Source organism: Oncorhynchus nerka, linkage group LG11 (assembly GCF_034236695.1).
Source record: "Oncorhynchus nerka isolate Pitt River linkage group LG11, Oner_Uvic_2.0, whole genome shotgun sequence".
Classification (NCBI taxonomy): domain Eukaryota; kingdom Metazoa; phylum Chordata; class Actinopteri; order Salmoniformes; family Salmonidae; genus Oncorhynchus; species Oncorhynchus nerka.
This window is the reverse complement of record NC_088406.1, coordinates 51,050,020-51,076,763: the sequence shown is the minus strand read 5'-3', so window position 1 is coordinate 51,076,763 and position 26,744 is coordinate 51,050,020. Positions and strand designations below refer to the sequence as shown.

General features: G+C 46.6%; 1 protein-coding gene across 2 annotated transcripts in view; it reads right to left on the bottom strand.

Moving 5' to 3' along the window:
• Positions 1-1,230: 1,230 nt before the first annotated feature.
• LOC115137090 (protein phosphatase 1 regulatory subunit 37-like) overlaps positions 1,231-26,744 on the bottom strand; it is a 51,305-nt gene continuing 25,791 nt past the window's right edge. The window contains exons 2-13 of one of the 2 annotated variants that reach the window (XM_029673133.2): positions 18,893-18,990; positions 14,416-14,461; positions 14,223-14,323; positions 12,357-12,476; positions 10,418-10,568; positions 10,146-10,301; positions 9,747-9,859; positions 5,278-5,419; positions 4,912-5,078; positions 2,714-4,676; positions 2,476-2,574; positions 1,231-2,316 (exon numbers count right to left, since the gene is read on the bottom strand). In XM_029673133.2, coding sequence (XP_029528993.1) covers positions 2,486-2,574; positions 2,714-4,676; positions 4,912-5,078; positions 5,278-5,419; positions 9,747-9,859; positions 10,146-10,301; positions 10,418-10,568; positions 12,357-12,476; positions 14,223-14,323; positions 14,416-14,461; positions 18,893-18,990 — 3,146 coding nt within the window. In that variant the 3' untranslated portion in view covers positions 1,231-2,316; positions 2,476-2,485. The other variant, XM_065024630.1, reaches the window with a different exon arrangement.

Sequence of the window (26,744 nt, the reverse complement as noted above, 5' to 3'; positions counted from 1 at the left end):
GCTTGTTGATGGGATGGTACTAACCAGCAGAATAGCAGTGCAAAATAGACTTTCAGACCTACAGTACTTTGTCCTAAATATGATGGTCCGTCAAATTAAATATTTTCCGAAAATTCCAAATAATTTCCACGCAGAACATCCAATGCAGTTCCCAAAGAGAGTATTTCCAGTGAAACACTCCGTCACTTCATTAGTCAGTACATGCATTTATTTGAGAGAGGAACAAAAGTGATTTGCCATACATATGTGATTACCAGCACATTTCGATTAATTTAACAAATAATTAAAAATGACTAAAAATGAAAGCATTACAAACAGCAGGGGCAGCACAGACATGATTACCCGGGCTGAGAAACAACCTGGTTGACCAGGGGAGACAGAACAGTGGGATTGAGACAAGGGGCTCTATTCAACCAAAACCTATATACAGAGGATCCCGCAGCTGAGACAAACCTGTCTTCTTCTTGCACTGTAAGAAAGCACCGTTTTTTGCCTTACCCTGGAACCTTCTAGATACCGGTTGAATAGGGCCGTTGGTACCTGGCCCATAGGTTCACAGTGGTGGGCATTCAGGCTCACATATGTCCCAAGATGGTATAAGACAGAGGTACCCCTGTGTTCACTCAAAACTTTTACCCACCTGTTTGTGTTCATCTCAATGTCCTCCTGGTCTACAAGGAAAACACCAATATCCCCAGCGCTCCCAGGTGGCCTTAGCACAGTGGTGTTTAAGATGTCAAGTTTCAACACAGGAAGTCTCTCAGTCAGCACAGGAAGTCTCTCAGTAAACCATCCCTCACGTAGCTCGTCCTTAGGAAAACGTTCATTTTCATAACTGCACTCCCCCCTCCTTATTGCCATATCCGTTGATACTGCCACCCAGCATATTCTTATCTACCCCCCAAAAAAACAACTAAACATAATAATTGCTCTAATTTGAATCTGAAATATACACCAAAATGGGGAAATCTTTAAAAGCAAACCCCACGGAAAATAACTAATAAAATGAGGAAGAGAAGGGGAGAAAAATAAATCACACGAAGAAAAGGCTCATACAACTATAAAATAAATACAAAACGACTGATTTCTCCAAGCAGCAAAACAAAAAGAGATGGAATTAAACCTACTCGAGTCGAAGGCAACATTTATCCTGTGTTGAGTTGGGAAATGAGATGGCACAGTGTTGTACCTGCAAAATACAAAAGAAAGAGGGAGAACTTGAAGGAGAGAGACGGTCAGACCTGCTTTTTATTTATACTCCTATTGAGTGTCACACTACATTTAAATCACTCTGGTCGGAGACCAAAAAAAAAAAAATCCATCTGGAAAAGAACGTCTGATAACTGTCCAGTCGAGAGAGAAAAAAGGGTAGACTTCCTCCGTAATGAACGGCATTACTCCGTCAAGGCAGACATTTTGTTTTCCAACATTTACAGAGGTTTCCAGAAAGCTTTAGATTGGAGTAACTCCGCTATCTGATTCTTAAAGGAAACCCAACATAATTTGTGACTGAGACCGTGTGCTTTTGGCAGATGACAGATGGTTTGGGTGTTCCCAGGGCGTTGCTGGAGAGACACTGGAGGGGACGATTCCTGAGGGGGCCAAAGCCAACGGAGGGGAAGGAACAGAAAAGAAAGCGATCACTTTGGCAGAGATGCCTTACGAGGTGGTGGTGGGGGGCAGATAAAACTGTAACACACACATTCCTTGGTTATAAAACCATCTGTGCCCCACTGTCATTGTCAGAGAATGACACACAAAGCCAGTGGGTCCTCTTGTCTGAGTTCCACACAGCTGTGCACACTCTTTTGTCCAGCAGAGGGCAATAGTATGGTTTTGTGTCAGTGTGCAAACTCACGACACTATGAAGAACACACGTCGGGGTGGAGCTGGGGGTGAGCAGAGTGTGTCCTGTGTCTTTGGTTAGCGCAGTGATAAACCCCCTCCGTCCCTCTCTCTCCCTTTCTCACCCCCCCCCCCCAGCATGAGCGTGGTTTCCTGATTGACGGAATGTAGTGACAGGCAAAAGGTTAGTGTGATTTTCTTAGTGTCCATTCTTGTTTATTTTGTTCAACTTTCTTTACAATTACAGTGTGCGCGCGTTTCAGTTGAAGTGAATTCCTTATATGCTGTGACGAAGCTCAATGATTATTGTTTTGGGTCTTTTTTTCTTTTTACTTAGATGACAACTGGTCCTCTGTTTTCATAGAGAGGGGGTGGTGAGGAGTTCGTGGTAACGACAACAAAATCGGAGGAGCAACAAGCCGAGTCACCGAGACAGAGACGAGTCCTGTGTTCCTCTCTCCTACAGAACCACTGCAGAACAAACAGATAAGACCGACATTAGAGCACACATTGCATTACTTGATATAGATCGGCCAATCTATTTTTGGGGTGTGTTACCACAAATGTGTCTAACGTGTGTTGACTGTACATTGTAAAGAGATCCAGGAGATTTAGTAAGTGTAGGTGTACCATGACACAGCTATGGTGCGTCTCTCCCAGTCTCCAGGCTGGCCTCCAGCAACAGCTCCTCCAGGTCCTGACCACAGCTCAGCTCTGCTGTGACACTCACTGCAAAATACACACACACACACGTTCTGTCAGACTGTGTGCGTGTCTGCGAGTGTACCACGTGTATACCGTATGCATGTGTCGGTCACACCTGTTGTCCCACTACAGTCAGGGTGTTCCCTCAGAGCCTGTGACTCACCGTGCTCCATCACACAGCTGCCAGGCCCAGGCTTGGGGCCCTCGGGGTCCAGCAGGTGAAGGGCAAACTCTGGCTTCAGGCCGTTGGGAAGGGCCGAGCCCACCACCTCCTCCACGCTCTCCACCTCGTCCGTGGAGCTCTCGTCTGGGGACTCCTCTGCCTTGGGAGGGGAGCTACGGCCCTCCACCTCCAGGGAAGTGTCTGTTTCGGCTGGAACAGGCGAGGGCTCAGCGGGAAGAGTGGTCTGTGATTGCCCCTCTGGTTGAAGCTGCTGCTTCTGTAGTTCCTCTAGAACAGGATGTTGTTGTTGCAGTTCCACCTGCACAGGAAGTGCCTGTTGTGCTAGTTGCTGCTGTTCCTCCCACAGATACAGTTCTTGTTCAGTTTCTGCTTCTGCTACACTCTCCGTTGCTCCCTGCTCCGGCGGACTCTCTGGCGCCACCTGTCGCTGTGCCCGTGGAAGTGTCTCTGCCGGTTCCTGTTGTGGGGGCAGAAGCTCAGAGTCTGGCTGCACTGTTTCAGGCTGTGACTGGAGCGGTGCTGTTAGAAGCAGACTCCCCAGGGGTTTCGTGTTAGTCTGTGTAGCTAGCTGAGGTGCTAACGGTTGCGGCGCTAACGGTTGCTGAACTGTGTCACGAGCCTGTTCCGGACTCTGGTCCTGCTGTGGAAGCCGTTCTGACTGCATGTCATCTTCCTCCTCTGTGTCGGTTTGAGACTCCGCCTGTTCACAAAGTGTCTCTTCAACTGGGTCCTGACTCTCCTCCTTTTCCACAACCACCTCCTCCCCCTCCTCTCCTTCCAGCGCAGCTTCAGTGGACTGCTGCTCAACAGCAGACTGTTCTAGCCGGGGCTCTGTAGTTGTCTCTACCATCTGCTCTGTCTGTTGGGGTGATGCTAGTGTTGCTGCTATTTCTGTAGGAAGGGAGGGTGAGTGTGATGTCTGGGCTGCTGTTAACGGGCTCAGTACAGGTTGAGAACTGTCTAGAACACCCTCCACTTCTTCCTCAGCGGGCTGGGTTAGGAGGTTGGATGGTAGTTCTAGCGTCTCCGACGGGTCATTAGGAGTCTCTACTACGGTCTCCTTTGAAGGGGGTTGCTCTGGCGCAACAGGACTCTGCTCCATCGGTTTAGGGTTGACTGTCTGTGGGTCGTCTGAACTCTGGACCAGCTCCTGTGTCAGTGGTGTGGGTGCGGCCTGGGGTTGTGTTCTCACCTCCTCCTGTGGGGGTTGTGAACCAGGATGTGGTTGCTGTGTGGTTTCCTTCACTAGTGACACCACCGACTCTTTGGAGACCTGGGGCTTGGTCAGGCCAATCTTCCCCAGGACCTGGAACTGCTGTTGGTCAGATGGGCTCTCTACTCTGGTCACCATGAAGATCTTGTGGCCTCTCCCGGGGCTCGACACAGAGATACAGCGGCCCGGAGAGGGGGGTGTACCGGGGGCCCCCGTGGACTCTGTGACGGTGATCCCTGAAATGACAGACCCCGTAGCAGGTGAGGCAGAGGGGACGGGGGGTGTCTGTGAGGCATTGAGGGGGTGCTGAGTTGTCGCCGCCCGGAGTGAAGGACCAGTGTGTTTGGGGGCGGGGGAGACGGAGGGAGCTTTAGAGAGAACCACCTCTTCATCCTCTTCTTCGTCCGTGTCCGAGTCGGACTCCAAAAGCAAAGGCAACACCACTCCCTCAGAGCTCACTGCCAATTGGCTTTCAGTCAGGCGTTCAGTGTCTTTCACTCCTTCCTCTCCTCCCTCACACTCACTGTCTTTCCCATCGTTATCAACAAGCTCGCCGGAATCAGCTCCGTCCTCCTCTATGGTTCTGTCCTCGGTGGCGATCTCGGCCATGGAGGCCGAATGCATCTGCTGCTCGGTCTCCTCCTTCTCCTTGGCTAGGATGAAGTTCCGCTTGCAGCCGTTCTGGATCTCAGCCAGCAGGGAACGCTGCGTATCGATGAAGCTCTTCACCTGGGAGGCAGAAGGAAAACAGAGGAATGAGAACTAGGTGAGATCAGGGCTTTCTATATTGATGTTCCCTGTCTACTCCAACCCTACTCCCCCCTTCCCTACAAATTCATTTGACAATTTTTTCCCTCTTGGACAACACAACTCATCTTGACAATGTATTACAAAGGACAACTTGCATACAGTCCCCACTTCTCTCTGTACATCTCCCTTTCCCCATTTCCCCCCTCTCTCTCACAGTCTCTTTCTTGGGCTCTCGGTCCAGGTCGAGGCGTAGGAGGGAGGTGTTGACTTTGAGGGCCAGGGAGAGGGCCATGAGGCCCCCCGTCTTGATCTCGTTCTCCCTCAGGTCCAGACGCAGCAGCCGGGGGCTCTCGGCGATGAACTCAGCCACCGCCACGGCACCTGACATACAGTACAGGGGGAGAGGTGGTGGTACAGGGGGAGAGGTGGTGGTACAGGGGGAGAGGTGGTGGTACAGGGGGAGAGGTGGTGGTACAGGGCTCAGCTCAATGCCCTTTCACACACTAACAGCTCCGTTTACAAAGACAATGAGGGTTTTTATTTTAAATAGCTGTAAATAGCTAAATAAGGACACACACACCCTCGCAAGACAGCTTGGTGGACGCCAGGCCCAGCCGGAGCACCGAGCGGTTGGCGATCAGACTGTCCTTCAGCTTGTGGACCCCCTCGTTCCCCACAGAGTTATGGCCCAGATTTAGGGTCTCCAAACTCTGGGTACAGGGCTAAAGAGGGAGAGAGAGAGGAACAGATTTTACACATAGCATGGGATAGGGGGTAGCAAATATACTGTGACGTATGATGCAAAGTACAACACACTACAAACAGAGGGCTGTATCCATCACCTTGAAAATGTATATGTGTACACAGCGCAGTCGGAAAGAATTCAAAACCCTTCCCGTTTCCACATTTTGTTACGTTACAGCCAATGTTCTAAAATGTATTGAATAAAAACAAATATCTATCTACACACAATACCCCATAATGATAGCTATTTTTTTTGCAAATGTATAAAAATAAAAAAAGAACAGAAATACCTTATTTACATAAGTATTCAGACCCTTTGCTATTAGACTCGAAATTGAGCTCAGGTGCATCCTGTTTCCATTGATCATCCTTGAGATGTTTCTACAACTTTGAGTCCACCTGTGGTAAATTCAATTGATTGGACATGATTTGGAAAGGCACACATCTGTCTATATAAAGGTCCCTCAGTTGACAGTGCATTTCAGAGCAAAAACCAAGTCACGAGGTTGAAGGAATTGTCCGTAGAGCTCCGAGACAGGATTGTGTTGAGGCACAGATCTGGGGAAGGGTACCACAAAATACATTTTGCAGCATTTAAGGTCCCCAAGAACACAGTGGCCTTCATCTTTCTTAAATGGAAAAAGATTGGAACCACCAAGACCCGACCATCCAAACTGAGCAATCGCGGGAGAACGGCCTTGGTCAGGGAGGTGACCAAGAACCCAATGGTCAGTCTGACATGGCTCCAGAGTTCCTCTGTGGAGATGGTTGTCCTTCTGGAAGAGTCTCCCATCTCTGCAGCACTCACCAATCAGGCCTTTATGGTAGAGTGGCCAGACGGAATCCACTCCTCATTAAAAGGCACACGACAGCCTGCTTGGAGTTTGCCAAAAGGCACCTAAAGGACTCTGAGACCATGAGAAACAAGATTCTCTGGTCTGATGAAATCAAGAACAAACTCTTTTGCCTGAATGCCAAGCGTCACGTCTGGAGGAAACCTGGCAACATCCCCACGGTGAAGCATGGTGGTAACAGCATCATGCTATGGGAATGTTTTTCAGGGGCAGGGACTGGGAGACTAGTTAGGATCGAGGGAAAGATGAACGGAGCAAAGCACAGAGATCCTTGATGAAAACCTGCTCCAAACCGCTTGGGACATCAGACTGGGGCGAAGGTTTACCTTCAAACAGGACAACGACCCTAAGCACACAGCCAAGACAACACAGGAGTGGCTTCGGGACAAGTCTCTGAATGTCCTTGAGTGGCCCAGCCAGAGCCCGAACTTAACCTGATCAAACATCTCTGAAGACACCTGAAAATAGCTGTGCAGCATCCAACCTGACAGAGCTTGAGAGTATCTGCAGAGAAGAATGGGAGAAACAGGTGTGCCAAGCTTGTAGCGTCATACCCAAGACTTGATGCTGTAATCGCTTCCAACGGTGCTTTAACAAAGTACTGAGTAAAGGTCTGAATACTTACGTAAATGTAATATTTCAGTTTAATATTTTTCATGAAATAGCAAATATTTCACCAAATCTGTTTTTCTTTTGTCATTATGGGGTATTGCGTGTAGATTGATGAGGGGGAAAAAAACTATTTCATTTCAGAATAAGGCTGTAATGTAACAAAATGTGGAAAAAGTTGAGGGGTCTGAATACTTTCCGAAGGCACTGTATGTATGTGTGTGTATACGAATATGTATATGTGTGTGTGTGTGTGTATGTATATATACACAGTACCAGTCAAAAGTTTGGATACCTACTCATTCAAGGGTTTTATTATTTTTTACTATTTTCGACAATGTAGAATAATAGTGAAGACATCAACATTACGGAATCACGGAATAACCAAAAAAGTGCTAAACAAATAAAAATATATTTGAAATGTTATTAGATTCTTCAAAGTAGCCACCCTTTGCCTTATCAGCTTTGCACACTCTTGGCATTCTCTCAACCAGCTTCACCTGCAATTATTTTCCAAAATTCTTGAAGGAGTTCCCACATATGCTGAGCACTTGTTGGCTGCTTTTCCTTCACTCTGCAGCCCAACTCATCCCAAACCATCTCAATTGGGTTGAGGTCAGGTGATTGCGGAGGCCAGGTCATCTGAGGCAGCACTCCATCACTCTCCATCTTGGTCAAATAGCCCTTACACAGCCTAGAGGTGTGTTGGGTCACTGTTGAAAAACAAATGATAGTGGGACTAAGCCCAATCCAGACGGGATGGCGTATCGCTGCAGAATGCTGTAAATAAATCACAGACAGTGTCACCAGCAAAGCACCCCCACACCATCTCCTCTATGCTTCACAGTAGGAACGTTCAACTACTCTCTGCGTCTCACAAAGACACGGCGGTTGGAACCAAAATGCTCAAATTTGGATTCATCAGACCTAAGGACAGATTTCCACCGGTCTAATGTCAATTGCTCGTTTTTCTTGGCCCAAGCCAGACTCTTCTTCTTATTGGTGTACTTTAGTAGTGGTTTCTTTGCAGCAATTCGACCACGAAGGCCTGATTCAAGCAGTCTCCTCTGAACAGTTGATGTTGAGATGTGTCTGTTTCTTGAACCCTGTGATACATTTATATGGGCTGCAATTTCTAAGGCTGGTAACTCTAATGAACTTATCCTCTGCAGTAGAAGTAAGTCTGAGTCTTCCTTTCCTGTGGCGGTCCTCATGAGAGCGCTTGATGGTTTTTGTGGCTACACTTGAAGTTCTTGACATATTCCAGATTGACTGACCTTCATGTCTTAAAATAATGGACTGTCATTTCTCTTTTCTTGCCATAATATGGACTTAGTCTTTTACCAAATAGGGCTATCTTATGTATACCACCACTACCTTGTCACAACACAACTGATTGGCTCAAACACATTGAGGGAAGAAATTCCACTAATTTACTTTTAACAAGGCATACCTGTTAATTGAAATGTATTCCAGGTGACTACCTCATGAAGCTGGTTGAGAGAATGCCAAGAGTGTGCAAAGCTATCATCAAGGCAAAGGGTGGTTACATAAATTATATTCAGATTTTTTTTGAACACTTCTTTGGTTACTACACGATTCCATATGTGTTATTTCATAGTTTTGATGTCTTCACTATTATTCTACAATGTAGAAAATAGTCAAAATAAAAGAAAAACCCCGGAATGAGTAGGTGTCCAAATTTTGACTGATACTGATACTAATATATATATATATATATATATATATAGTAAAAACAAATGTATTGTACGTGGTGCCTATATGTACATGTCTATCCCATTATGAGAGTGTATCGGAGGCAGTCATGGAATCTCGTGCATGAGCGTTAGATGAATGTCCAGAGCGTGTGTTCTGCACCACTAGATCCGTGATGGGAACGCTAGCCGACAGGCCTCTCTGAAGACCCGGAATCTCGTGTCTATGTGCCAACATTCCCAGAAGGCCTCAGTATTCCAGACACCCCTCAACGTCCCGACAAAGGGACATCTAAAAAGGGACATCATTCTAGGTTCCTCAGTTCTTAAAGAGCAGCTGCTGCAATTTCATTTCTGTATTTTGATATGACAAGGAAGTATCAGTCGTACCAAACCTGTCCACCTGGGGGTCCGACTAGACTTCCTTCTAGTTGGGTGATATACAGTATATTTAGAATATCATCCACCCAGCCCTAAAAACACTTTCCCTCAGGACTGCTGACTAAGTCCTCCGCGCAGTCAAAACAGTATCATTCTCTATGTCAAGGATAAAAGGACTGTTGGGAGCACCACTACTATGTGCATGAGCCACCCTCCCACTGACCGACAGGCCCGGACTGACAGGCCGACAGGCCTTCAAAGCTAGGCCCAGTTCTCCTGGCAACCGGATCAGTGATAATGGCCTGTACCCAGCTTCTCTGTCCTGATAGGACGAGCCGAGACAGGCTGGGAAGGGGGAGATAGCAGTGGGAGGGAAAGGACACACCAAGGAGTTACATTGCACAGCTGCTGATATCACTGGAAGTAAAACTTGACTCGACATCAGTCACATTAGCCATAGGAGTGGGATTCTTCAGAGCGAGTTCAATTAACTGTACAACTTGCAGTGTTATGAACCTCATGTACAGAATGGTGTCCAATGTAACTGCCGACGCATGTCTATTGTTCCACAGGGAACCCATAGGGATTCATTGTCTGTTTTATACATCGTTTCTGTGGGAGAGATGTGAGGTAGGCTCCAGACACAAACACAGGACTGCTTAAATCAGCAGAGTCCAGGGAGCACACGCAAACCACAGTTTCCTCAACCCCATGGCTGCATCTCATTTTGTGGCGTGTGTGTTTACCAGTGCAGCTGCGAGATAGCCCATGCCGTTGTGTGTTAGCTGGTTGTTCCAGAGCACCAGAGTGACCAGGCCTTTCCTCTGTTCCTTCAGGCCTTCACAGACGTAGGCCAGACCTGCACACCACACAGAGGGAGAGGTAGAGAGAAAGAGGTTAGGGGTAATGGCTGAGCGTGGGGTTAGTTTGTGATTCAAATGACATTTGTGGTTAGAGAATGCGGTTCTTCCGTTCTTTAAAACGTGTCCAGCTTATTTGTTACAAGGAAACAAGAGACGGAGAGGCACTAATTTTGTATTTTGGACTGCAAGACGGAAAACTCAACACTGGTTTATGAGGTTGTCATGACGTGATAGAGAAGGTGAGAGAGAGAGCGAGATGATAGCAGTGAGCTGTATCCCTACCAGAGTCCAGTATGTGGTTGTTGCGGAGGTCCAGTATCTGGATGTTGCAGTTGAACTTGAGCAGGTTGCCCAGCTGTGCAGAGTCCTGCAGGCCGTTCAGCTTGTTATCAGCCAAGTACAGCTCCCGTAGGTTCATGTTCATCTTCAGAGCCGTGGCTGGAGAGAGGGAGAGATGAGAGAGAGGGAAGGAGAGGCAAATGAGTGAAGGATGAGGAAAACTTCTCGGTTAACACAGTGATGACGCCCTGCCTCCCATCTTCCCGCAGCGTTACCCAGCAGCATCAGTGGTCGTCCAGAGAGCCCAGCGTTCTCTAGGTGCAGCACAGCAAGACTGCCGCTGATGCGGAGCGCCCGTGCCACAAACGGGGCAGAGTGATCCAGCAGGGGTGTGTTGCGGGCGTCCAGGTACTGCAGAGAGCTCGTCTGGGGGCAGAAAACACATGCAGTAATGTTTAAATCAAATTTCTAGTTAAATGTATTTCATAAATCCCTTTTCACATCCGCAGTTGTCAAAGTGCTTTACAGATACCCAGCTTAAAACCACTTTATTTGTATGAATTGTGAGTGCAAAGAAAGGAGCCTCATTCTCTAGATCTCATACCCACGTCGTCATGAGTCACTGGCACATTCTTCTTACAATCAAAAAGGTAGAGAAAAAAAAACATGGTCTCCTCCATGTAGACATACTAACCCATAACGGCAGACACAGTTTTGCTTGTGCCTTCGGGAGGCCTGCGATCTGCAGCCCACGTACTGTCAACTGTGGCTAATATAGACGGCAGGTAGTCTAGCGGTTTTGCGCATTGGGCCAGTAAACAAAAGGTTGCTAGTTCGACTCCCCGAGATGACATGGTGGGAAAAAATATGTCAATGTGCCCTCAACGGGGCGCTGGCCGTGACCCCGGCCGCGACCCCATTCTCCAAGGGTGTCTCAGAGAGTTGGGATATGCAAAAACAAAAAAATTCAAATTTGCACAGAATACACATTTGTGAAATAGGACAATTATAAGTGCCCACCAAATGATTATATCTGAACACCTATGTGCTCACAAACAGACTTGTACAAAGGATGTCTTTGGAAAATATATTGGATAATCTTCCCAGCATCCCTGGGAATGGGAACACCCCCCCCCCCCCCCGGGTTTAACTGTGACCTGACCTCTCTTCCATAATCCAGGAACTTCCCGTAATCTGTAATCGGAGCTCTGATAGTGATGACTCACGTCACAGTGCCAGTTAAGAGCATTACACCTTGCTGTCACTGGAAAGAGACATTATTCTCGAACAAATACATGCTACGCCCAGCCTAGCGATGATGCATAGCCATATATCCAGACACACCTGTACACACAACCAGGAATGTATAGTACGTCAAGCGGTTTGCTTGGAGAGCACTGCTTCCCCGTGATATGGCTCAAAGAGGCCTCGGAACTCAGGACCTCTGCCTTGCAAACACATGACCTCCCTCCTGAAGCGTCTCTACCCGTCACGCTATTGAAAAAGGCCTTTTAACTGCGCAAGGGGCTGAGGACTGAGTTTCACATATCCCCATCTGCTACACAAACACACAAGCCAAAAAGCACACTTGTGTACGTACACTAAACCTCCTGCATGCCCGAGCGCCCGATTGCAGCCCCAGGGGGTGCTTCAGTGGAGACCGCAGGCATGTCTCATCCTCACACATACCCAGGGGAGATGTCTTTCTAAACCCGCGTGGGTTTAGTGTTAATGAAACGGGGGACAGGCTACGTTGCAAATCCAGTTGATCGAAATGCATTCAATACCCTAAACATGCTGCTGGATTCTACTCATTGTCCTTTAAAAAAACACCCATCGCTTGCATATTATGATGGCTAAATACTGCACAGTTTAAACACCTGACCCTTAATCCCCAAAAGTCTAAATATTGGACTATAAAATGGTGCCTTCCTGTACTATACTTATGCCATAAAATGTATTCTATTCTACTGAGCCATTTACTTTATGTTCCTATTTTATTTCTTCTCATCTTTGTTTGCATTGTCTAGAAGTAACCTGCAAGAAAGCACTTCATTGGACGATATCTACCACGTGTACATACGACTTAATAAAACTTGAAACATTTAGAAAATCCCTATCAATTAGTGGTGACAACATCACGCATCACATCCACTATTTTGCCATTGATTCATCGCTCGACAACCCCCCTGCCCAGAGGTCAAGACCTCTCACCTTTCTCATCATGTGGGCTGCGGCCTGCCAGCCGCGGGTGCCGATGTGCTTGTTGAAGGAAATGTTGAGGTGTGTGGCCGACTCATAGTACTCAATCATGTCAAAGAGAGCGGACGCACCCTGGGAGGAAGAGAGGAGAGACAGAGGAGGATCAAATATTAGGCCACACTTTACACTGGTCTTACATCCCAACTACTAAGATAAGATCATGAAAGAGAAATATTCCCTACAAGTGTTGCCATACGTTCTAAATGGGAGGAAGGGCCGACAGTGTTGTGCACAACCTCCGCTACTATGGAAACGGCCAACCGCCTCAAGGGTGAGACCACTGGTTGGTTGGTGCGAGAGACGGACCAAAGGAAAATAGAGAAATAGGCCTATATGGTAGAAGCTGACACTACTACTCAGACATCAACACTCCAAAAGGTCTGGCATTTTTAACCAGGAAACCTACACCCAGCATATTCATGAGCAGGCGATCATTGTGAGTAGAAGAGAATCTACACACACAGGCAGAGGCCCCATTTGCCTGAAACAGCAGAAATAGTCAAGTCATGAGCCCGGTGGGTAAGTATCTGGCTGGCTGCAGAATCTGCATGCCGACCTCAGTCTAGGAATTAGCACATGACTGGGGCAAGGACAGCACAATCTGCACAGGGAACCTTTCCTCAACCCTCCAGAAATCATTAGAAACTGTGGAATCATTCATGCAAATAATACCGTGCCTTTGGAATTAATTCACGCAAATCAAACAAAACAGGTTCTTCGAATTAAATAAGTAGACAAAACAGTCGAGCTAAGACGATGTTACCTCAGGTTCTATCCAACCAGAACCACGACCATCCAAAAGTAAAGAAACTGAACAAATAAGTCCTGACGGATGCTACTGGCTGGCTGGTGTAGCTACAGTAAGTCACATTAACAGAGAGCCTGATGAAGTGAGGCAGCTGGAAAAGGGTAACACAACCCACTACACAGAGACTGGGCTGATCTATGGCTCTGTCTCAACCACTGCCTCTCATTCACCCACTCCTTCGCTCCCGCTTCCCTCTGTCGCCCAGGTAGGGCCATCCACATCCAGGCCAGTGACAGCCAGCCCGACAAACCCACTGTCCCCATCTAAACTTGACCGTCTCCCCCTGCGGTGGGGGTGGGGGGAGAGACTCCGTGAGAGAGCCACTAAAAAAAGAAGGTCTTTAACGAGCGAGTGTGAGGGAGCTCAGCAAGTCAGTCCAGTGACATTTCCAGGGCAGTCAGGGGGGGGGGTGTGCGCCTGCATTCATACCACGATGTATTTGTTTAGTACTGTCGGCGTATCTTTGCATGCATGAACATGCTTATGTGGATAGCAAATGGGGGCATGCACCGTCCTCTCCACGTGCATGAATGTGCACTCACGTATAGGTCTACAGTATAGTCTGTGCAAGCATGGACAAAAGTGTGTGCATTTACAGCACTTGACTGAGTAGCACATGGAGCCAAGCCTACAAAATGTGTGTTTGAGGAAATAAGAAGTGGTCAGACTAGGCAGCGTCGGTTTGTGTCCCTCTGGCCTACAGCAGAGCTCCGGTTCTGACCGCCTGGTCTGTCTGCGTCTGACCGCCTGTCTGTCCGCGTCTCAACCCAACCCCATCTAATGGTGTTTACATTCACAGAGCTCTTAGAGTAATCGCGCAACCCTGGGAGACACTGCACATCCTGCCAGAGGAGAGCGGGACAGGAAACAGACAGGGGGAACGAGAGGACAGGGAAATAAGAGGAGGGAAATAATGAGAGCGAGGAAAAGGAGTTGAAGAGAGGAAAGAGGGTGAAAAAAAAAGGGGGGGAGGGGGGGAGAAGGAGAGTGAGGGGTGTGGATAAACGTACATCTTCATCCAGGTTGGTCTGCTCCAGGTCCACCACTTTAAACTGGACCCGCTTGAACACCTCCTCCAAGGACTCACACGCCTTATAGTCCAGCTTCTCACCTGGAGGGACACAAGCGGTCACGCCTTGAAGACAGACCTGTGTGCGCGCGTGTCTGTTGTACGCGGTGCGTGTGTATTCAGTATACGCTTACCTTTAAGGTCCAGGCATTCATTTCGATGAGTTAGGTCTTTCAGCTCCTAAGAAAACGCAGGGAAACAGAACAACCCTCAGTAAGACACACAAAGCCAATCACTCAGAGAGACAACACAGTAGGACAATGTCACCATAGAGACAGACTTTTGACTTTCATCACATAAAAAGGGGACCAATATGAACCCACGTAAATGGGAAAAAAAACAACTCCTGTGTACACAGACCTAAACCGTTGATACAAAGAACAGGTCGGCAGGACACGATTGCTCAATGGGGATTAAAGTGTGTGTGTGTGTGTGTGCGCCCGCTCTTGCGTCAGCAGAGTACAACATCAAGCCAAGACCTGCCTGAACAGACAGGAAAACAGCAGACAAAGCATTTCTTCTCTTATCTGAACCAGTGTCATAGTAGGATGAGGCCAATAATAATATCCAGCATTTTATCTGTTGAACGTCCCAGATCCCTACATAGGTAAAGGTCGACTCTTCCCGTTCAAACTCAGTGTGTCTGTGTTGTTACACACACACCTGGCTGACGCACGGCAGCCATTTTGTGCCAATAAGATGCACAAGATCAAAGGGAAATAGTGCCATCTAAAATGTAGCAGGTCCATGAAACCTGAGCTGGACAGTGATTACAGTGTGTTAGAGAGGCCCGTGGCGGGTTATTGCCCTCAGTCACATCTCTACACGACCCACAAGTCTGTTTACGTGACGCATGTGTCCTCACTCCACAGCAACCAATTCTATTCTGCACAGTTAGCGTCATAATGCCACTGCATTCAAAGGGGGGGGGGGGGTATTCCAATCCACCCTTCCCCAGCCCACCTCCAACCCCGTCGCCCCCCCCCCAGCAAATCCCACTGCGCTGCACTACACAGCACGGTGAACACGAACTCAATAACCTCACCTCCCCCATCACCGGCTGCTTGTCAGATAGTCACCGCTGATAACAGTAGCTAAACAGACCTATGTCCTCATATCAAAAGCAAAGTACACCGAAGTGTGTTTTCAGGGTATGTGATCTACACAACCAAGAGCAACATTAGGGCCATCCGTTCGTAGGTTACGGGGTCAATACTTAAAAATTGCAGATGAGAAATACAGCTAAGTCTGTCCAAGATCAGCAGCGATAGATAGCTAAGAATGGATCTGAAGCTCTGCTAGGACCTGAATACAGCCCAGACAGACAGACAGTGTGAGAAACTACAGACAGCAGAAAAACCATGGAAAACAGACCAAAGTAAATAGTCCCCTGGCCCTATAGCCTTCAGGTGGTTTTGACTGTCTGCAGGCGATACTGACAGACACTTCAGCCCAGACATACACACCCTTCTGGAGAAAATTAAAAAGTAATTGTACTTTAAACTACAGCTGGTTTAGTCACTTGCCATGAAGAATACACAACAATTAGCATAATATACCATGTTGCCAGGAGCCTACAGTAGATGCATGTGAATGTGACAGTGTGAGAGGAAAGACAGACCTATTCAGGTATGTGAGAGTGCGTGTGAGCAGCACACAGTGAAGACGCGTGAGACCCACTGAGGTACTGCATAGTGTGTGTGTGTGTGTGTCACCCATTCAGGTACAGATACATTCATCTGAGTGAGCGACTTTCTGGGGCTGATGGTGTGTGACCCTCCGTGGCGTTCTGGGATTGGCAGGTCCTCCACTCTTCTACCTGGGGTGATTATGTGTGTGCGTGCGTGTCTCTCCGAGGGGCGAGCGAGAAACTACGGAAAGGGAACACGATACGGCACTGCACAGGCCTCCACAATAGGATACAATAGGACTGTGTGGCCGCAGGTATGTCTGTCCCTGAATAATGAGTAGTCCTATACACCTTATTGAGTCACGAGCACGCCAAAGTGAACATCTGTGGCCTTATGAGTGTGCGTATTCTTGAGCGTGTGTGCACATGTGCGTACACATCTATAGTTGTGCGTGTGTGACAGAGGGGGAGATTGAACGTCCTCGTGCAGACGGGGAGCAGCGGAGACAGAAATGTGACACAGTGCTGCCAAGCGTCTAAGCCCAGGGGCTCTGGTTGGGGCTACTGAGGCTCAGGTATTCCGCACACAGACGCTGAATAGGCTAGAGCCCCTTAAACACACACACACACACACTTAATGTAGGTAACCTGTAGGCCCCTGGCTGGACACCACGTGCACAGTACACACTAAATAAAAAGTGTATTTAAAAAAGGGGGGAAACAAAACACATCTTTCTTGGCAGCCATTTTTTGGGGGGACGGGTATGTTTATACAGCCGTTTCTTTCAAGGGTGACTAAGCAGAAAAACCGGGCCGTGGATCAGAGCAGACCAGCAGCCAACAACACTGACGACGGTGTATTCACTGGCTGTTAACCCCACAGTGGAAAGTTACCCGGGCTTTATTTAAGGCACGAGCAGAAGGCCAGCTTAGCACAGTGATGAGTCTTTCCACAAGTGTGCGCGATGTCACCCTCTCTCTCACCAATGACTAAACGCCGCCTGAGTGGGGTGACGGGAGATTCCCTGAGCCTCCGTCACTCACACACACACACACAAGAGAGAGAGGAGGCGGATTGAGCAAGGTTTTTCTTGCGAGGAATGCGGGAGGTAGAGAGGTGCAGGAGGGGTAGACAGACGACAGACAGTACAAGGGGTTGAGAGAGAAGGAAAGGGAGGCAATTCTTCCACCGAGAACATGTGTGTTTGCACAGTACGTGTTTGGTGTGTGTGTGTGTATGTGTGTGCGTGTGCGTGTGTGGGCAGTGCGAACCGCAAACATCCAACAGTGATAAGGGCTTGTCAGTAAGCATTTCACGGTAAGGTCTACACCTGCTGTATTCGGCGCATATGACAAATACGACAACACTTGATCACGTGTAGCTGCACTCGCCATCCCGCTGCCGGCCCCTTCTGTCACTCACCCTCTGACTCTTCCCTATGAGCTCATCCTCACACAACTGCGGATTTAAACCGCCATCCCACTCGCACACACCCTGACGCCCATTGTCTTCCTAAGACGAGACACACAACAGAAAAAGACAAACCTGCTCAGAAGACTTCAGGAAGCTACAGTGGGTATTTAAAAAATTAAAAAAACACGCCCATACTTCTGTACGCAAGCAACAGGGTGTGTATTGACCACCAACAGAAGGCTATTGACCATCGACAGAATGTTAACAGTAGGCTGCTTTAGCTTATGCGTGTGTGTGTGTGTGTGTTTGTACTGTGCAAGGGTGTGTGTTTGAGAATGTCTGTGTGCATGTGTGAGTGTATGTGTGAGTGTGTTAAGGGAAGGTGGATGGGCGGAAAGAGTTCTGGGGTGGGTCTTGAAGAGTAAATATATATTTAAAAAAATATATAAATAAATTGAACCTTTATTTAACCAAGCACTTCCGCAAACACTCAAACTTTCCAATGACACGGCACAGCAGACGGAGACATGCTGGAGTGTGTGGTCGCTGGACAGGAAACCGTGGCAAATTACAGTAGGAGTCACACACACACACACACACACCCTCTCTTATGCTACTTATGGCTGTGCCTCGGTCTGGCTCTTCATTTCCATCTGTGATTGCATTTTTGTCCATTTTCGCTCTCGTTCTTCACAAGCAAACATCATGGTATCAATGCGGCATTGGTCGACCTCTCACGCGAACGGAAAGGAAGGAAGACGACAGCGATAAGCCCAGTACAAACAGCCATGAGCCCTCCCCTTGTTCTGCCCAGACACTTGAGGTGAAAAAGGCCTTTCACGGGTTTCTCCATTCATTCCTGTTGCCAAGACAAAGTGTCTACATAACAGGCTTTCAACTGAAAGAAAAACAAACAATGCCCACTCTTGCATTAACACGTTAATGTGTGGACACACACACACACACACACAAACGGCACCGGTATTTAAAAAAAGAAAACATTCCCTATAAGACCCCAGGAGCTACTTTTTATTAGGGATTAGAGCACAAGACCGAGCAAACGGAAAACAACAAACATCAACAAACCAGACAGACACAGCACATAAATCCCCCTGCTGCTGTCAGCAAAGACCAGCTAGCTCCATGACAATCCCCACAGTGGGTGTGAGTGAGCTGCCCCAGCAGGGTAGTTTGAGGTCAGGTGGTGTTTGATTGGGTGCCAGGGTTAGAGAGGGTTCCACTGGTACCAGATTTTGATGAGGTGGTGATGGTGTTGGGGATTTAAAAGTCCAGATACAGGCTTAATCCAGCTCCACGACAAGACTAAAAGCTAAGAAAGCCTGAATTAAGTCTAGTGTTTCAGTGCTGTTATTAGGCTACTGAAATAGTGGCATGGAGAATGTGTGAAAGAGAGTGTGTGTGTTACTGTGTGTGTGTGTGTTACTGTGGATCCACAAACTATTAAAAGCCTACACTTCGTTCGGGCTAACTTGAGTGGGTTTCTTCTTTGGATATGAGCTCTATATCTGTGTGTGTGTGTGTGCAAGTGTATTTAATTCAAGTTTACCTGCATCTGTTTAAGCACTTTGGGGATGGGTTTACAGTTGAGTTTCACGCAGGCCTGTCTGTAGGCAGAGAGAATCTCATCCACCGTCACATTCTGGGCTGAAAAACAAGAGAGAGTTAGACCAACAAGGTGACAACATGATTACACACACACACACACACACACACACACACACACACACACACACACACACACACACACGTCGATACTCAAAAGGTGGCCTGTTGACGACATCAGTTTGCATCACAGACATTATAGCAACATGGTGACATAACATTCTCACATTTACCTGGCTACCTTCTCACCTCTATATAAAAAATAAAAAACACATGCAACTGGCGAGTGAAAATCTGTCAAAAACGTTCAGCGATATCACACATTAAAAAAACATCTCCCTTGGTGGCTGAGTGAGTCATACACAAGGAGAGCATGTGGTATTTTGAGACACAGTAAGTATATGGGATTTGCAATCTGCTTAGCTAATGGACAGGAAACGAAGCCAACCGGATCCCCTCGCTATAAATGGCTGGTGAGTATTCAGACTGCATCTGGCTCATCAGTGGAGAGAGGGGCACACCGTGGAGACCCTCCGAGGTGCCTCTGTACTGCAGCTTTCTACAGAGTCCAGCGCGCGCGTGTGTGTGTGTGTGTGTGTGTGTGTGAGAGACCCACTGCCATCCTAGACACTCGCTCTCAGGACTCACTGTTCAGACGACTGAGGTGCAGATTCAGCCCCGTTGTTTCAGCTCAGATAGACTAATGAGAGATGCAAAGACAAAGAGACAGGTGTGTGTGTGTGTCTCAAGTGTATGCATATGCTGCGAGTCTGTGTGCGCACACAAGACATAAAGGTCTGATATTTTGTCCTGCCATCAGCAGTTTGGCTACTTACGCTAAGGTGAGACAAAATGTCCCCTCTCTTGCCTTCCTCCCGCTCTCCTTCCCCACCCTTCATCTGAATCCCGCATTGTCATTCTAGTCCCGCTCCCGAGTGGCAGGACGGTCATCCTCTTAGCCTAGGTGCCAGTCTGTTTCTGCTCTCCTGCCAACTCCTAATGGAATTGTCATGTTCAGCTTGCCAATGACGATGGATCACGCAAAAGCACAAACAGATCTGGGACCAGGCTAAGGATTGTTGAAGACAGTGAACGTTGAAGAAAGAAATTCAATGCACAGAGACTCTGTGCGGTTCGACTCCATACAGTATGGTTCAACCATAGACATTCAGGGCGGTGCCGTGGTATTCTTGTAGCTTGGGATCTTCACCCATCAAAGCCCTCTGAAAACGCATCCACAACACACAGATAACCCTTTGTCCTTAGTGGCTTTGAAGAAACCTGAGGATTTTATCAGTCATTCTAACCCCTCCATGGTCAAGTGACAATCGAACAACAGCAATGAGTCTCCAGGGGACATCCCAGTTAGGCATACAGTGTCTACAAGCGTGTGTATGTTAAAGAGACCGAGAGAGCACGGATGTGTGCAAACATGTTATTCGGCGTGTCTCTATATTCTCCAAATCACAGCCCAAATAACTCATGACCAGGGAGCACCATCAACGCTGTGTGTTACAGAGATAGAAACACAGGCACTGGGGTAAGTGTGCATGTGTGTATATACACACACACACACACACACACACACACACACACACACACACACACACACACGAAGTCGGAAGTTTACATACACTACAGCCAAATACATTTAAACTCAGTTTCACAATTCCTGACATTTAATCCTTGTAAAAATGTCCCGTCTTAGGTCAGTTAGGATCACCACTATATTTTAAGAATGTGAAATGTCATTTTATTTATTTCATCACATTCCCACTGGGTCAGAAGTTTACATACACTCAATTAGTATATGGTAGCATTGCCTTGAAATTGTTTATCTTGGGTCAAACGTTTCAGGTAGCCTTCCACAAGCTTCCCACAATAAGTTAGGTGCATTTTGGCCCATTCCTCCTGACAGAGCTGGTGTAACTGAGTCAGGTTTGTAGGCCTCCTTGCTGTTGTTCTGGGATTGATTTGCACTTTTCGCACCAAAGTACATTCATCTCTAGCAGACAGAACGCATCTGAACGATATGACGGCTGCATGGTGCCATGGTGTTTATACTTGATTACTATTGTTTGTACAGATGAACATGGTACCTTCCGGCATTTGGAAATTGCTCCCAAGGATGAACCAGACTTCTGGAGGTCTACAATATTTTTTTCTGAAGTCTTGGCTGATTTCTTTTGATTTTCCCATGATGTTAAGCAAAGAGGCACTGAGTTTGAAGGTAGGCCTTGAAATACATCCACAGGTACACCTCCAATTGACTCAAATTATGTCAATTAGCCTATCAAAAGCTTCTAAAGCCATGACAATTTTCTGGAATTTTCCAAGCTGTTTAAAGGCACAGTCAACTTAGTGTATGTAAACTTCTGACCCACTGGAAATGTGATACAGTGAATTATAAGTGAAATAATCTGTAAACAATTGTTGGAAAAATTACTTGTGTCATGCACAAAGTAGATGTCCTAACCGAATTGCCAAAACTACAGTTTGTTAACAAGAAATTTGTGGAGTGGTTGAAAAACGAGTTAATGACCCCAACTTAAGTGTAAGTAAACGTCCGACTTCAACTATGTGTGTGTGCACGTTTCTCGACACCTAGTAGTGCAGTTGTTAAGCTTTCCCTCGAACGCATGCATTCAAAACAGATAGTCCATTTCAGATAGAAGCAGAACTAAAGCTCTCCTGCAGGCCAGACAGGCCCGACCAGTGATCAGCATCATGAGGCTCTGCTCTGCCTGCCATCAGACGCACACTGAATGAACAACAGCCTGGCAGGCTGCTCTAAAAGGGCCCTGGAAAGCACAGAGCCAGAGCTGCTTATGCAACACACCTACCACTCATTCACACACTGAGAAAAGGGCTCAGGGCATCAACTGTTAGGCCCAGGATGTGCTATATCAGGACTGATCTGGATACGGCGGAGCAGACGACAGAGGGATAAGGCTTTAAAAAGCAGTCAAAACAAAACGCGTCTGAAAAGAGGGTGAGTGAGTGTGTGTGCGTTGTGTGTGTGACAGAGCGAGAAAGAAAGAGTGTAGGCTACGTGCGTGTGCTTGCCTTGTCTACCTCTGTGTGTGTGTGTGTGTGTGTATACACACCTGTTGATCCAGGAGGGGCTGTATTGTATTAGAATCACCTGGCTGGACATCCAGGGCAGGCAGCAACCCAATAAAGCAGTCTCAATAGTCGCCCGTCTCCAAAACACAATACAGTGTCTCTTATGAGACCTCCTCAAACTGACGGAGATCGAGCATCTCCCTTCAAAAACAAATATCCAGAAGCAGATTGTGAAATCACCTTCACCATCCCTCTCCCTCACATTAAGACGATTCCTTAAACAGAACACACCCAAAACACTCAACTTCATCATAGAACATATCGCTTGCTTTCCTTCTACAAAGTGTAGCCTCCTTGTGTGTGTGTGTCCCCCCCCCCCCAACATTGTTACAGCAGATTCAAAGACATATCACACATCCTCCAAATGGTCAGGACTGTGTACCACACATCTGTGTACCACACATCTTCCCTGGCCGGAAACAGCTCAAGGTAAATAGCAGCAGGTAAAGATGTGCTATAAAAGCTACAGGGCCATAAAGTCTGGGCTGCTCCCATCCCCCACTAATCTGAGAGTTTTACTGCAAACAGCATGGAGCACTAATTCACCTTTAAGCAGCACAAAAGGGTTGGTTGATGCCTGGAATGACACGTCACCCCATCGACCTGTCCAAACATCGTTGATATACGATTGTATCGTCTATTTTTTTCCCCTACCTGGGGCGGGCGGGGGCGGTAGATCGTCCTTGCCTAGCAACGCAGTAAACAATCTGTAATGCAGCCTGTCACTCAAACCACAGATTAAAGTCTAAATAATTAGACTACAATGTGGAAATCGTCTATCCAATATTGTATTTTCTTGTGGGCAAATAAATAAATAAACCAATCATATGGTGATATGTGGCAACGATAAGTTTGAACGATGATTTGGTACCAAACGTTGTAAGCCGACAGTGTGATACGAGACCCTTTCAGTGGTGATTAAGAACAATTTCAACTGAGATCGAGCGTGCATGTCGACCACAGAAGACGTCACTGGGCAGTCTCTTGGGAGAGCTAAGCAAAGTTACACTAAAATGGAATCGGAGGAGATGATGACCCACTGGCAGGGTAGTGAGGGAATGAGGGTCGCTCTCCGCTCTTGGCCAGCGTCGCCCTCAAATACCATCTACATCTGTGGGAAAAGCATTCCGTCTGAACTTGTTTTCAGTAGACCTCACAGCAGGTAATATTGTTACCCCACTCCGTAGTCTATTAAAGACAGAAAAAGGTGAACATTCTTGTGTTCCTTGCCAGAAACCTTTAGGTAGGTTAATATAAAATGACAAGAAAAACAGTCCAAATGGCTCTTTATTGCACTTTTCAAAGCCTCTATTCACAGTCTTATTCAAAATAAACGTAGCCAGGCTAGAATATTCTGTTGTGTCTTAACCAAATAAATTACAGTGAAAATAAGTTTGTCATACATATTTGGTTAACTTTATTTATTTTGTAGCTTAAAATGTTTTATTTTGTATTTTTTATAGGCAACATTTATTTTTTGTTCCCATAAGTGCTGCTGTGAGAGCTTATGTAATGCTGGTTGCATAATTGAAGGATATGAATAAAACACTTCCACAATAAATCCACATCTGTTTAACTTGTACAAGTAACGTTAACTGCACATTTTATTGACAGTAGTCTAGTCTTATAATTCTCGCTGTTTGGTTTGCAAGGATCTTCCTAAAACATTGGTCAGGTGGAGGCCAGAAACTTGTCACGTTTGTTTAAACTTCCATTCGATTTTTCTATCTTGCAATTGTTGGTTCTCTCTCATTATTATCATATCATGTTTTTATTTGGCCTATTCACAAACACAACTTTCTGAGATATAAAACTCTGTTACGGTCGTCCAAACTCATTTCAACGTTGTTCATGAAAGATATGCTTCGACCAACAAGTCAACATTCAAATAAAATGGCGACAAGAAGGGAAAATGCATCTTTTGGCACTCTCCGCTGTCTACAATCTACACTGTAGGCCTACTTATTGCATTAATAGTAGACTAAGTCTACCTACATCTTTATTGAAAAATAAATAGGTAGGCCATTTGGCATGTCGCCCAGGTGTGAGCTGCCCTGTTGTGCTCTGCCTGCTGCCCAACTCTGGCAGTGCCAGTCTAGTTTAAATAGGTTAAACGATCATGTGTAAAAAATATTTTTTTAAACATTTAAAAAACGATATGTTCTAACATCACCACTAGATGATGTTGGAACATTGCTGCAGGGACTTGCTTCCATTCATTGCAGTCAATGATGTCTGTCAAACACAGTTGATTTCCAATTAGATGGTAATATCCTCCAATCCTACAGCACATACCCGACTGTATGGAGAAGGTGGGCGTGAGCTGTATTGCACAATTCCTGGAGCTAAACAAGACTTCTAAAACCAACATACAGCTTGAAAGGGAGATGCTGTCTGTCTGAGCTCTGAGGACAAGCCAAACGGTGCCAAATACACCATTTTACCCCTCCTTAAAGAAAAAACAAATGTGCAGGCAGCAGGCACAACCCAAACAGGATTACCTATAGCCGGCATTAATAACCTGTTTGCACAAAGGCCATAAAAAAAAATACCTGTGAGATTTGTTGGCGCTGTTGTGAAAGATAAGTTATTTGTCAAAAAAAGGAGGACATTTGCGTTCTTATTCATTATTCTTCTTTGTTATGCAGTTAGGCTTATTTAAATGTATGCCATCAGGAATAATGTAGCCCATAATGTTCACCCCAAATGCAGGTATTTGAGCCATTGAACCATATTCTATGAGCTCAAGCTAACGTTGTTCATCAACAGACGGCCCCTGATTGGGATACATGTTTTAAAAAATGACAGAATTCACCTCGGTGGTGAGGTGGCCAGGCGAGGCGTGAACAAAAGATATGAGAGAACCTGTACAGTCAGTCTCTGGGGCTGCTATGCGATTACAACACTACTGTAGGTATTGGCCAGCCTTCATAAAACCGTCAAGTTTTGCTGCCGAGCCTCCTCTCCCAGCTTGTGAGCTTAGCTTGCTGATTCTAATCAATAGGCCTACAACACGTACATTAACACGAGAAAGGCCTTTTCAAGCCATTGACATATTTTGGACGTCAACATTCAAAACAGTCAAAATAATTGCATATATGCTATTGCAAAAATAATAATTTGGTTGTGTTTATGAAGCTCATGTTACGAATTTGGATTAAAACGGATGTCTTCTTTATCTACACGAAAAAAACTCAAAATGGATGAATAATCTTGAAAAAAACAAACACCTAACACTACATGACCAAAAGTAAGTGGACATCTGCTCGTCGAACATCTCATTCCAACATCATGGGTATTAACAAGGAGCTGCCCCCCTGCTGCTACTCTTCTGGGAAGGCTTTCCACTAGATGTTGGAACATTGCTGCAGGGACTTGCTTCCATTCAGCCACAAGAGCATTAGTGAGGTAGGACACTGATATTGGGCGATTAGGTTTGGCTCGCAGTCGGCGTTCCAATTCATCCCAAAGGCGTTCAAATGGGGTTGACGCCAGTTCTTCCACACCGATCTCAACAAACCATTTCTGTATGGACCTCGCTTTGTGCATGGGGGCATTGTCATGCTGAAACAGGAAAAGGTCATTCCCAAAACTGTTGCCACAAAGTTGGAAGCACATAATCATTTAGAATGTCATTGTATGCTGTAGCGTTAAGATTTCCCGTCACTGGAAATAAGGGGCCTATAGCCTCAAGCATAAAAAACAGCCCCCAACCATTATTCCTCTTCCACCAAACGTTACAGTTGGCACTATGCATTCAGGCAGGTAGCGTTATCCTGGAATCCGCCAAACCCAGATTCAGAGTCCAATGGTGGCGAGCTTTACACCACTATCAGACATTTGGAATTGCACTTGATGATCTTAGGCTTGTGTGCGGCTGTTTGGCCATGGAAACCCATTTCATGAAGCTCCTGACAAACAGTTATTGTGCTGACGTTGCTCCCAGAGGCAGTCTCTACAACTCAGTAGTGAGTGTTGCAACCGAGGACAGACGTTTTAAGCACGCTATGCGCTTCAGTGGTCCCGTTCTGTGAGCTTGTGTGGCCTGCCACTTCGCGGCTGAGCTGTTGTTTCTCCTACATGTTTCCACTTCACAATAACAGCACTTACACTGGGCAGCTGTAGCAGGACAGAAATTTGACAAACGGACTTGGTGAAAAGGTGGCATCCTATGACTGTGCCATGTTGAAAGTCCCTGAGCTCTTCCCTAAGGCCATTCTACTGCCAATGCTCGTCTCTGGAGATTGCATGGCTGTGTGCTCGATTTTATACACCGGTCAGCAACGGGCGTGGCTGAAATAGCAGAATCCACTCATTTGAAGGGGTGTCCACATACACTATATATACACACAAAAGTATCTTGATTAGATAAGTCGTCAACCCCGAGTCAATACACAGAATTCAGGGGGAGAAAAACAGGGGGTAAGCAGATGTGGAAGTGAGGCAGGGGTGAAGAATGGAGGGAATACAGGCAGGGCACTGAGAAAGAGGGTAGAAGGCGGCATTTCCACCGAGGGTGCGGCATAGAATTAGCCTAAAAAGCGTTCGACACTTGGCCCTGAACCCATCGCACCGTGGTGGAAAGCAATTCAGTAAAAAATACTTGAAAGTACTACTTAAGTAGTTTTTGGGGGTATCTGTAATTTACTATTTATATCTTTGACTTGGAC